General features: G+C 43.2%; 2 protein-coding genes across 4 annotated transcripts; both read left to right on the forward strand.

Moving 5' to 3' along the window:
• The first annotated feature begins 252 nt into the window (after window positions 1-252).
• On the forward strand, window positions 253-7,338 carry wdr6 (WD repeat domain 6). Of its 3 annotated transcripts, none has more exons than XM_055048654.1 (7): window positions 253-345; window positions 579-688; window positions 1,564-1,707; window positions 2,256-4,764; window positions 5,330-5,407; window positions 5,755-5,871; window positions 6,377-7,338. In XM_055048654.1, the coding sequence occupies exons 2-7, from the start codon at window positions 619-621 to the stop codon at window positions 7,206-7,208; spliced, it is 3,750 nt and encodes a 1,249-aa protein (XP_054904629.1). In that variant the 5' UTR covers window positions 253-345; window positions 579-618; the 3' UTR covers window positions 7,209-7,338. The 3 variants fall into 3 exon arrangements, with proteins under 3 accessions (XP_054904629.1, XP_054904630.1, XP_054904628.1); XM_055048655.1 differs by having other exon boundaries at window positions 602-688; XM_055048653.1 differs by having other exon boundaries at window positions 253-688.
• A 2,882-nt stretch (window positions 7,339-10,220) lies between these two features.
• Window positions 10,221-12,865, forward strand: LOC129371833 (uncharacterized). Its single transcript, XM_055048658.1, has 4 exons — window positions 10,221-10,666; window positions 11,506-11,561; window positions 11,977-12,324; window positions 12,638-12,865. Exons 2-4 carry the CDS (start codon window positions 11,510-11,512, stop codon window positions 12,853-12,855), a joined length of 618 nt encoding a protein of 205 aa, XP_054904633.1. The 5' UTR covers window positions 10,221-10,666; window positions 11,506-11,509; the 3' UTR covers window positions 12,856-12,865.
• The last annotated feature ends 118 nt before the right edge of the window (window positions 12,866-12,983 follow it).

The raw sequence follows: 12,983 nt of genomic DNA on the forward strand, positions 1-12,983 counted from the left end.
CAATTTAATTTTTTAAATCACAAGCGGTTATAAATAATGTTAGCTTAGCTGTATGTTTTACAGTGAACAAAACTGTTTTTCAAACTAACGTATTTTTTTCTGAAAACACCTCAACGCAGCACAACTTTTTACCTTATATCACGTGCCTATTTTGGCCAATAAGAACAGTTTATTATTCCTGCAGCCAATCAGCCTTCAGACATCGGTTTCTGTAGTTTTATAGGTTAAATTAGACCGGAAATAGTACAGAAACACATGTGGACAAAATTGTTGTTGTCAGAACTGAATAGCAATATAAAAATACCAGTCAGAGACATGTTTCGGCTGTATTTAAAGTTTAAAGAGGTACACATTGATTATCACTCGATACGAAAAGCGAGCATTTTATTCCTCTGTTTATCAAATATAAATGAAGTGTTCATGCTGTTAGCATGTTTTGCTAACTGAAAGCTTTTTTGTGTTGGATTGTTTTCTTTGCTAATTAGAGCTAAACACACTATCCATTTTTAGCGTTCACCAAACCCACTTTGTCGTCAAAAATACAAAATCTAAGTGGTATTGTTGTGTCTTTCAAGCAGCATTCAGGATGTTTTTCTGACAGAAACTGAACTTGTAAAGATGGAGACTGCTGCCCTGGTGGCTCCCATCACAGGTTTGGAGTTGTTTCAAGATCGGTTTCTGCTGACAGGTAAGTCACGTCAGAAACACAGACTTCAATTAATGATACATGGTTGTGGGTACGATTAAATAAGTACATATAAACACTGCTCATCACTCTGAGCACACTATCCTCACGGTGAACAATGGTAGTAGCCGCATGCTGTGGTGATGCTTTTCTTCAGCGGGGATAGGGATGTTGGTCCGAGTCGACAGGCAGATGGATAAAGCTAAATACAGGCCAGTCCTGCAAGAAAGACTTGACACTGGATTGAATGTTCACCTTCTAATGGGACAACACTAAACATACAGTTATAACTACAAAAGAATGGCCCAGTCAAAGTCCAGACCAAAATGAGAACAAGTGACAAGACTCGAAATTGCTCTTCATACCTGCATGCTTTCTGTCCAAACTGGTTGAGCTTGACAAATATTCTTCTTTTCAAAGAATATTTGTCAAATATTCTGTTTCTGTGTGTGCACAGTTGGTAGAGGCAAACCGCAAAAAGACCTGCCGCTATAACTGTTGCAAAAAGGTGGTTTAAGTATTGACTCATCAGGGTTGAATATAAATGCATGGCTCAATTTCTTTTTAGAGTTTCACTTATGATTTTGGAAACCATATATCATCAGTTGGCAGCGTTCTTCTTTTACTACCACATAAAGTGGATCAGGTAATCAAAAGCTGATGAGCAAAGAGATTGCAGCAAAACTTAATATAATGATTTAATAATGTCAGTATTGATTTTGATGACTAGCATTTTAACTAAAAATTTTTTTGCAAAAAGGAAATTATTTGCAAAAACTCAAGGTAATAAAGATAACATACATATATGTGTAATTGTAATTTTTTTAATGGACTCATGCACACTCCTATGCCTATTTTCTCATTGTTCTTCATGGCAGGTGAAGGACCAGTCTTGTCGGTGTATAGTCTCCTGCCCCACCCGAATGTTGGTGCCTCGCTGAGCGTCCTGCAACATTACAGAATCCACGGGATCAGAGCGAGGAGCCGGGACACGGTGCCAACACAGAGCTCCGCCGTCTCAGGTGCTATGCATTAATTTTCACACAGCAGGAAATTGGTTTGCCGCTAACAAATTTCCTCTGAATCTAATGAGGAATGTTGCACTTAAATGTTATGTGTAAAAGTTGCACTTACAACATTTACAAATTTTGGGAGCTTAAAATATTGTTTTGAGCCTAAAACAAATCAGTTTTTTTGCACTTGTTGAAAAAAAAATGACGAAAGTGATGCTATCTTTATTAGAGATACAGGAATCTTTCCAGTTTCCAGTACTTATTGTTTTTTTTGTTAGATTTTTTTTTTCCTCTAAGGAATAAAAAGCAAAGATATAAGTGTGACAGATTCTCCCTCTTTAACCATTGAAGCATCTGTCCTGTCTGATTTTATTTATTTTTTTATTTTAAAAAAGTTTTACTTGCCGATTAAGAAAATTCTGGCTGATGATGGTGCATCTCTAATCTTTATCTGTGGGAGGGGTTATTTGTAATATGTTTGTTCATTGCTTGTGACAAGAGTTAACTCCCTTCCAGCTCACAGCTGCTTGATCTGTTTGTCTATTTCTGAACTCTAGAGAAGAACTCTGCCTCTACAAGCAGCTTCTACGACCTCGCCGTATTTGGAGGAAAGGCAGTGAGGATCGTCAGGCTTCATTTAGAGTGCAAGGATGTGGAGACTCTTCGCTTGGAGGCCCTGGGGCCCCTGTTGGAGCTCAGGGACTGGGCCCTAGATGTCCGCTGGCTCTCCTCAGACAAGCAGTCCCTGCTCTGTGTTGCCGTTGCTCATAACAGTGCTCTTCTCCTGGACCCTACCACAGAAAGCGCCCTGGTTCAGTGCTCCTGCCTGGAGGGCTGTCTGCTGTACTCTGCCCTTCTTCTGGTGCATGACTCTTGGGCGGATACCGTCTTGGTTGGTGGGACTGTTTTCAACCAGATCCTCATCTGGAAGCCTGGTCGAGGTGATGAAATGATCAAGTCTGGTCACAAGGCTCCAGTTGAGTGCCGACTGTTGGGTCACACCGGGGTCATCTTCAGCATCTCTTACCTCCAGGAGAACGGATACCTCGCATCAGCTTCAGATGACCGCAGTGTTCGGGTTTGGGGTGTCGGTGCCTTGGGCGGCCCTGGAGGGAAATGTGGAGACCCTAACCCGACGTGTTTAAGGGTCCTGTACGGCCACCAGGCCAGAGTGTTCTCGGTCCGTCTCTCAGCCAGGTACGCATTCAGCGCAGGGGAGGACGGCGCCTGTTTAGTCTGGGACTTGTTAGGAGGGGGGAAGATGATTCGCACGCTGAAAGGACACCGCGCGGGGGGGGTGCGTTCCCTAGCAGTCAGTGGGGGAACAGAAGATGGTGAGAGATGGGTGGCAACAGGAGGAGCAGATGGAGGGGTTAGGCTGTGGAAAGTAGGAGATAACGAGGAGAAAGAGAGCCTGGAAGAGAAACTAACAGACCTGAAGTTTCCTGGCCCTGCTCTTCCCAAAGTGGTTTGTCAAGTAGGAGGAGAGGAAGAAAAAACGTACTGGAGTCGGTTTTTGGTTTGTACTGATAAAGGGACGGTTTGCCAGTACAGCAGTGGGAGCTGGGAGACGATATGGGAAGGCCCAGCTGAGTTTTCATCATATTGTGTGATGGAAACAGTGACTGTGTTAGTGAGAAATCCAGCTACCATGGTTACATTGTGTGCAGTTGGGAACATCAGCGGCTCCATCCAGGTGTTTCCCACTTCCAGTCCTCTATCTGGTGTTCGTCTTACAGGCAGACCAGGAAAGATCCATAGTATCATCTGGAAAAAGGAAACGGATAGGCTGTATTTACTCGCATCAGGTGCCGAAGGATTTGTCTTTCGCTGGTGTGTGGAGGTAAAAATGACTGAAAACTGCTCATTAGTCATAAGTGTGGAACCTCTTCCACCTTTTCTCCTCCCTCTCTGCTCCAAGCGCTGGCTCACAGCCGCCGTCCGGCTTCACTCCAACGAGATGTTGTGGGTGTGTGGAGACAGGAGAGGGTCACTGCTGTTGTTTCAGGAAGGGGAAAACGTTGAGCTGAACCAAACTGATGACGAGAAACTCGGTGAAGGCTCACAGAGGAAAGAGGAAGAAGAGCGTGATTCTACACGTCAGCCTCTGAGTTGTCTGTTCGGCGTGCACGGGAAACACGGCGTGACCTCGGTGTGTGAATACCAGGGGTTGCTTTACAGCACCGGGAAGGATGGATGTGTGAGGATCTTCAGGACTCGGCATGAAGACGGCGAGTTTCGGCTGGAAGTGCTCAGAGTCCAACGGGCCTGCCGGGGCATGGAGTGGCTGGAGAAAGTTTTCATTTTCGAGTCTGAAATCGATAATGGACAGGAACTGGAAAATGTGATCGGAGAGGAGCCGAGGGAGGCCAGATTCGTCATTGCCGGCTTCCACGCTGTCCACTTCGTGGTGTGGGACCCTGTGAGACAGGAGAGGCTGATGACAGTGGCCTGTGGCGGCGGGCATCGCTCCTGGAGTCTCTGGCCGTCGCACACAGGGGTTTGGCCCGGACAGGGAGCTTTGGTCTTCATCAAGCAGGGCGCCGTCCTGACTTCGCATCCCCCAGGGGAGATGCTCGGCTGTGCTGGGGAGGCAGGGAGAACTGGAGGATGGAGCTTGAGAAAGGGCATACATGGCAGGGGGATCTGGTGTGTATGCAGGCTGGGAAGGATAGAAGAGACTGGAATTGACTCTCAAGCACAAACAGGAAGCAGTAAATCATATTGGGAGATTGTGGTGACAGGAGGGGAGGACACTAGTGTAGCAGTCCTGGCTATAAACCCAGTTTCTGGGATCATCAAGGTTCTCTCGGTTCTTACCGACCACATCTCAGGTGTGCGAACAGCGACAGCGATAACTCGGCCGCAGGGAGAGACTCTCTCCGCCCTGGTACTGTCCGCCGGAGGCCGGGCTCAGATTCAGTGCAATCGGCTGCTGGTCGCCTGGGACAGGCAGAGGCTGGCTCCTTTCTGTCAGGTGATCCAGGTAGCGAGCCACCGATTGGACGCGCAGTGGGAGAAGAAGCGGAACCGACACAAAACTGTGAAAATGGACCCAGAGTCAAGGCAAGTTTGGTTAGGATGTTTTCTATTGAGTCGATTCTTAATGATCCATTTATATATTTTTTTCAATGTGCTGGTCGCAGTGTGTTGCTATTCCAGCTTTCTTTTCTTTCTGCACAGAGTTTGCATGTTCCCCCTGTGCATGCGTACGTTCTCTCCAGGTACTCCAGCTTTCTCGGTGTGAGTGTGTGCATGCATGGTTGTTTGTCCTGTCTGTCTCTGCGATGGCCTGGAAACCTGTCCAAGGTGACCCCGCCTCTGGGCCGGAACATTAGCTGGAGATTGGCACCAGCACTTCCTGACCCCACCAGGGACAAGGGTGTTAGAAAATTGTCATTTCAATAATTGATTTGTCACAATTAATCGGATAAATAATTTCAGACAGTTAACTGATAATTTAGCCAACGTGACTTCATTGCTTTACTCACTCTGGAGGGGCAACAAGGCAGAAAGATTTTCTCAGAAGATGTGGGCTGAAATGTGTTCAGGCAAATGAAAATGAATGGATTTGTTCTTCAGATTTGTTGTTCTGGATAAAGTTTGTCCTCTTGGGTTTGGCCTTCTCCAGGTACATGTCCATAGAGGTTCTGCAGGAAGAGACGGGCTGCGTCTTCGTGGCTCTGTCCTGCAGTGACGGGGCACTCAGGTTAGTCTGGTGGCTGAAGATTTTTTAAGTGCTGTAATGTTTCAGAACGTGTTGATGTTGACTGCCAGACGGTGTGGTGTCTTTACTTGGTCAAGAGAGTAAATAGCGTCTTGCAGTGTTTGGACTAGCAGATATGTAGTTTGAATAATTTTCCCAGGAAAACATGAGAAACAAACATTTTGGATGTGATCATTTGAACCTGGAAAAGTTTTGAATGCTGTAATCTTTTTGGAAGTGGGAACCCTGCAGGTTATTCTGCTTTTGCAGAAAAATCACATACAATTAGAATAAAACCAACCAACTATCTGTATCAACTTTTTGCTATTATTTTGTTGCTGTTTCTCCAGATTGTTTTCTGTCAATGAAGGTGAAAATCAGATCAACCTGCTGTGGGAGACGTTTTACCACCAGCGCTGTGTTCTCTGTGTCGCCACTTGCAGCCTGCAGGTTTACAAAGACAACAGGTGATCAAGTCTCAGCGGTAGAATTGAATTGTTTCCGATAAAAAGATAATGAACTGAAATACACTGGTACTAGCACCACTGTCATCAATGAAACCCTGTTAACATGGGCCTTTTTACCAAATAATGCAAAGTTGGCACTTTTAATGGACTTTAGATGCAGCTTCTAAAGCAATTCTCTATTAAAGTTGTCATTAATTACCGAATGACACTCATAACGACTTCTTCGTAATCATAACAGGTGTTACATCATATTTATGACTGTGTCTTATCAGTCTCATGCACACCCCATCAAAATATGTCACTGAAATTTCTTTGATCCAAATCGTAGCTGGGCCTGTTCTATTTGAAGTTTGCATGTTCTCTCTCCAGGCTTGAGTTTTCCAACAGTAATCCCCCTGAATGTGTAAATATATAAATGTCATGTATAATTGTTCCACTTTGACAAAAAAAGAAGCTGTTTTAGACCCTTTTAGCCGTGATGTAGGAATGCGTTTCTCTCCCACAGGTCCAGGCTCCTGTTCAGCGCAGCCACAGACGGAAATATCGCAGTGTGGCGTTTGACTGAAAGTCTGTCCGTACTGAACCAGAATTCAAGTGGCACCACAGCCCCGCCGACCCCCTGCCTCATCATCCCCGCCCACCAGAGCGGCATCAACTCATTGGCTGTTTGGGTGGAGAAACTGGGACAAGAGGACGGTTGCCTGGTAACAGTTGCGAGTGGAGGAGATGACGGGCAGCTGACGGTGTCCACAGTGAGGGCGCAGCACCCAGAAGACAGGGAGCTCGCAGGGAGCCAGGGGTTTTCTCAGATAAGTGACGATCATGCCGCACAGGATAATCCTTCCAACCAGTTTCAGCTTCGTCTGCACTCCCAGTTCAGCATCCCGCTGGCCCATGCTGCCTCCCTCACCGCCCTGAAGCTCCTGAGCCCCGGCCTCCTGGTCTCCACCTCCTCTGATCAGAGGGTTTGTCTGTGGAGAGTCAGCGGTACCGGCATCAGCCACAATGGGGCGCTGTGCTCCCACGTTGCAGATGCCACGGGGCTCGCTGTGTGGGAGGAGGAGGAAGAAGTGGATGAAATGATGGGGTCTGAGACTCAGCGGGCGAATGCAGTTTTGGAGGAAATAGTTGACCCAGTTTGTAAGACCAGCGAAGAGGAAGAGACAACCGATGATCAAAGGAATCCAGCGGTGACTGGAGACACCAACACAGCTTCCTGTGAGGACAGGAAGAAGACGGCGAAGGTGGGATGGAGCCTTGTCTGCGGCCAGGGCCTCCAGCTTCTGCGACTCAGGAACACTGGGATGGATGCAGAGACGTGGAAAAACAAAAAGTAACTTCTTTTTCCACGTCAGAGGATCAAAGCGGCCCATAATTTATTTTTAAAAGACTTTTGCTGATATGTTTATCTTGACTGATCTCTTATAAATCAAATTGTTTTTAATTAAAAGTCACCAATTTTCCAGATTTCTTGTGCGTTACTTTTTTGCTACAAAAGCAATGGGTTGTTTGTGGATGAGTGGAGATGATGGGAATCTGTTTTAGAAACAGTTTTAACAGAATCAACGCAAATACATTACAGTTTGTACAGCTCAGCAAAAATGATTTGACGATTAATAATACAAGGTTTTATCAAATGAAAGACAATTTGTTCCTAAAATGATTAAACTCCTTCATGACAAGCATGTCCAGCAGATAGTAGCACTTTTTGTTGTCTTGCTCTGCTGCAAACATTGTAACCATACATCAGCTGGCAGAATTTTCTTGAAGAATTTTAACCCTGTTTTCATGTGGAAAGTTGACAAATGTTTGAAATTAGGCATGAAGCATTCGATTATTATGAGGCTCACCTGTAAATAATAAAGCTTATGTTATATGCATATGCTAAATGTTGGCTCTAATCAGATCCTTCTATCAATTTTGAGACTAGTTGTCTTTGAAAGTATGATTTAGATTTGAATTTGATTAAAAATCCTAGTCATTTTAGTTTTCCATAACTGGTTTTATTACAAAAGCCTGAACGGTTTGGATTTTTGCCAGTAAGTCTAATTTTTAAAATGTGGTTTGTGCTCCAAGTGGTCCCTTTGCTTTCAGTAATAAGCACAACAAAAATTTCTCATCAAGAGCTGCTTCAAAATGTTCTGGCTGTTTTTAAATTCATATTAAAATGTATCTTGGCCCGTTTGTGGTATGCTCTAGAGAATGATGCCAGATTGTTCATTTATGGCTGTTCTGGGATTGTGTTTAGTCCTAATTAAAACAAACCCAGACCTGCTTATAGTGAGTATCCAAAGTGTTTAGTATAATGAAGTATGACAGATGCGTTCTGTGTATAGCTACTCTACTCTATTTAAGTGTTAGAAAACATGCAGTTCCCTTGGAATTGCACACAGAAATGCATCATCCATCCATTCCTGATATTAAAATACCAAAAGCAAGCAGTGACATGTCCTGCACAACTAATGAAAACTCAAAAAACTCATGTTTATTTCTTAGTCTCTTAAGTAAACTCTTGTTTAGTTTTTTTTTTTTCTCCTAGTTTGTGTTAGGAGATGAAACACAAACCAGGAGATGAACTGTGTTGTGTTAGGATTCTTCTAATTTGTGATATTAAAACCAGACTTTTGCATATATCTTGTATCCGTGCGTCTTAGTATGTAAACGTAGCTGCGTCACATGAGGTGTGAGACAGCTTGAACCTTGTTCGTGTGCGTCATGCTAAAAGTCGAAGCCTGTTGATAAGCGGGTGAACGTAGGCATACGGTAACTTAAAGTCATCTGCTAGGAATTTCAAACTGTGCAGTTTTACAGTGGATATTTTGTGGTGTCATAACTGGTTTTGCAGGCACATAAGAGTGCAAAATATAGAGAGGACATCTTCCTTAACCTCACCAACAACAGCATAGCATAAACTAGTTTATGAATTATTAATAAAGCTCCACTCAACTGTTTCCCTGCTTGATCTTCTGGAAAGCAAAGCAGTTCTAGGGTTGTTGACAAGCTGAACTTGAGGTCATCACGTGAAAAACAGCATTGCTAGCTTCTAAATATTCCTCAAAAGTTAATTACGATATACTAACTTGCCATGTATTTGTTTTGCACCACTAAATTTTCAACAACAACAAAAAAAATCGTGTTATAACAGATACGACACTGCAACAGCGACCTCTGTGAAGATTCACCAGGGTGAAAATCTTATACAGCCATTGCTGTATTCCTTTGACTTACAGATTGTGTGGTTGAACGGTACAGATTTTTTCCATGCCTAAACGTGGAAATAAAATTAGAGATTGTCTGACTGCAGTTGTAGATCGACAATATGTCAGTATTTTTACTTTTCTTCCATCTCTTACATGCATAGCGTTAGCTGGTGGTGACAAAACCTGCCTCAAGAGCAGACAAAACCTGCCTCAAGAGCAGAAATGTTGTTAAACCTTCATACGCAAAATGTAGACAATCATTCTATGGTTAGGCTATTATAGAGCGTCAGGAGGATTGTGACACATGCCTGTTTTACACTGGAACAACAATGCTAGTCAGAACTGGAGCAGAAACTACACCAATGTGAATGCTGTGTTTCAAGCTACAGTTCTTGTCTCAGTGTGTTGAATTATCAACAGACTGGGCCTGGGATAGAATGCTTTTAAATCTTTTTTAAAGGTGTCGGTTTGTTATGTCTCCATACCTCTGACCTCCTGAATTCCTCTTCCTCAATTGAAACATTATGTACATTTTCACTTTGTGAACTAAAACTGAAACTAGAGAAATTGCTTCACTTCTTTTGTGAAGTGAAGCATCCTGTCAAACATTGGTGTCCAGATGTTTCCAATCATAAATAATCCACTTCATCTTTTGGTTGTTTTTGCAACTGTTTTGTGACCGGCCATTTTTTTTTTTTTTTTACCTCTTACTCAATTTTAGACTTTGAAATGAAAGAACTGCAGCAAGCTATAAAACAAAACACAACTGAAGAGGAAAAGTTACAGTACGTGCCCTTTAATTCATTTGGCAGCTCTTGATAAGAAGTTTTAACCTCTGGAGCCCCGGTACATACCGATTTGCATGCCACTTTATCTGCATGCATGGGGGGGCTTTACTGAGGTTAGAGCAGACAGGCTGCAGGTATTCATGAATATATGAATATTTTATTCTGATCTCAAATTACTTTTTGTCTCGTGCCCATCTCACTAACCTGCACTCGGAATGAAAGAGGAGAAAATGGGGCCAAGGGGTTCTAGAGGAGGAGGGACATGAAGAGGAAGTTGATGAAAGCTCCTTGGATCCGGTTTCCTTTGGCGCCTTTTGTTTTCTGCTCTATCATACATAAAGTATAGAAAGGATGGGAGAAGAGTGAGGAAGTGGGGTACTGAAAACATAAACGTGACATTAAGAAGAGAGAGGTCGATGTAGAGAAGTTTCCTGCTGCACTGAAAGTTCCAGTTGTTTTTCTGGAAGCTGCATCAAAATAGAGGAAGTAAAAAAAAAACATCAACAAGACATTTTGGGACTAGATGCAGAGGACGATGCTTGCCCAGGACTGGATTTGTGTTTGTTTTTCGTTTTGTGGCTTAGGAGAAGGCTGTGTTGTGTAGTCCTTTTTCAGCCTTCCAACATGTGTGGAGAGAAGAAATAACTTATGGAATAGAGCCGGAGAAATCATCACCATCTGTAGTGATGAAGTGCCAGTAGGGGAACTGTTCCCGTGAAGGATGTTTTGCATCACCCATGAGAGCGAGGCATAAGAGCGCAGCTGTCAAAAGTGGAGAACGAGCGACATTTTGCATCATTTAAAGAGGTACACACACACACACACACACACACACACACACACACGCACACACACGTAAACACTCAGAAGCTCCTATCACTGTCTCTGGCTGTGTCCTCTATTTAACCTTAGTCCCAATGTCCATCTCAGAAATGTCAACGCTACAAAAGTACATTTGTTTTCACTATCAGGATGGTTTCAGGATAGCCGTTCCTCATCTCCCAGCTTTTCATTTCTCCCCAGAAAAACATTGGAAGCCCAGAGAGCAAAACTGCAACGATTTTAAAGAGCATCTTGTGCACAAAAATGTCAACATGCTCATGCAGACTGCTGCAAACAGATTGAAGTGTTTTATGGGAGAATATTCATGACATAAAGCTGGAACAACAGCGCTGTGGAAAACAACATGAGCCCTGACTGGTTTTTCTCTTTTTTTCTTTTTTTTTTACTTCATTTTCAGATATTATTAAACAAATTGTAATATCAGATAGAATGCAGATATGAAAATGTATCATTCATTAATAGAAAAAAACCTATCAAAACTGAAATATTTTTTCCCACAAAAGTAAATCCCAGAGAGAATCTGATTAACTTCATTTTTATTTTATTTTTTTTTCATTTTCATTTAAAGAGCCATTATCCACAAATCAAGAGAACAAAACAGTGTTGTACCTCACAATGCTGCATATTTCAACTAAGAACACAGTGTGACAAATTAATACAATTTAAACTTTACAACCTTGATGCCTGTGAACTCTTTCTGTCTGTTATGTCAGTAATGATGGAGCGCAAATCGATGACATGTTTTCAAGAAAACCTCTCATGGCTTTGGAAAGTGATACTGAATTTTGCTTTCTGGCTCCCAGATTTATGATGCCTCGCAAACGAATGGCTCTCATTGCTTCACCTGGGAGGAGAAAAGGTAACAACTTTATATACTGAGATTTCAACAAAGAGCAGGACCTTCAGCTCTAGACTGTGGATCTAACAATCTAATACGAGCCTCACAGCAACAGTCTCATAAAAATGAACACAGTGCTGCTACTGTTTCTTTTAAGGAAAGGTTTCATTTCAGATCTAATTAGGGGTTTAAATCATAACTCATCATATATCCAGCACCAACATCTGTTATTTATAAATTACTGGATGATGTTGATTATACAGTAATTTCTTGAAAGTGGTGAGATGGATTTTAATTGTAACATTCTTGCGATTCCTGCTGAAACTCTGGCAGAAATGAAATGCAGAGGAAAAAGCACGTGATGCAGGTAACCTCTTCAAGGATTGATTTTAAAAGTATTTCTTTCTTTTCTGTTTTTCTGTGCAAACATGTACAGGCCCACCTCCCTTTAGTTCCACTGCTCTCCAGCAACCACACCTCACAAATCGCAAGAAACCCAACCGGCAGCCCCAGACTTTGTCCTCCTCTCAGCATCCCCCAGGACCTTCCTCCATCCTCCTCTCAGACAACGTGACACCGTGGGGTGGCCTTGCTCACTCTGAATCCTCCTTTACCATAAGCCCCCCAGCAATTCCACCAACAAGACCCCCATCCCTCTCACCCGGTCCTCCGCCGACGGTCACCAATCCTCATGAGGAGGAGGAGGAAAACGATGAATGTCTGTGTTCAGGTTTCAGCTCTGAAATCTCCTCTCCGTGCCTGCTGGTACCTCGGAACAACAGAGGTGTGATGCCAGACTGTTGCTAAAGAATAATTGATTTCCTTTCTTTTCATTGATAAGAAAAATATGCCTTTAAGCATCAAAGTTCCTAAAGGCACTAATTTCCCTCTGGGATCAATAAAGTATGTTTGGACTAAGCTGAATAAAAAATTTGTGAGCAGCTTTCTGGTGAAGCGTTTGTAGCTTCGCCAGAAAGCATGAAAAGTCTCAGTACCTTGGTCGATATGCCGTGTCTCGCACGTATTAACAGAAGGATGTGATCAATGTGACTTGAACGTTTTTTTTCTTTTAAATTGTCTGTTATTTTGTGTTGTAGGTGGAGTGGGCAGAAGGCTGCCGGCGAGAAGCAGGGTCATACCTCAGTACCAGGTTCCCAGCCTTCCACGCCTGCCACCGCTGAATCCAATCACCGAGCTCAGCTTCTCTCGAAGCTTCACGTTTTCCTTCTTCGAGCTGCCGCTGCATCATTCCCCTCACTATCGGGCAGAACGTGCCAGAAACCTCTTTCAGCTGCTGAAGCAGATACGCTACTGAGTCTCTTGCATTAAAGGATTGTGAAACAAATCGGAATGTCTGAATTGTCAAATTAATGGTGGTGAAGTGATGCCTTAAGGAAACAATGAGTACTCTGAACTTATAACTCTTCACTCCCATCATATGGG

This window comes from Poeciliopsis prolifica, unplaced genomic scaffold (assembly GCF_027474105.1).
Source record: "Poeciliopsis prolifica strain line A6 unplaced genomic scaffold, Auburn_PproV2 SCAFFOLD027, whole genome shotgun sequence".
In the NCBI taxonomy this organism is placed as follows: Eukaryota; Metazoa; Chordata; class Actinopteri; order Cyprinodontiformes; family Poeciliidae; genus Poeciliopsis; species Poeciliopsis prolifica.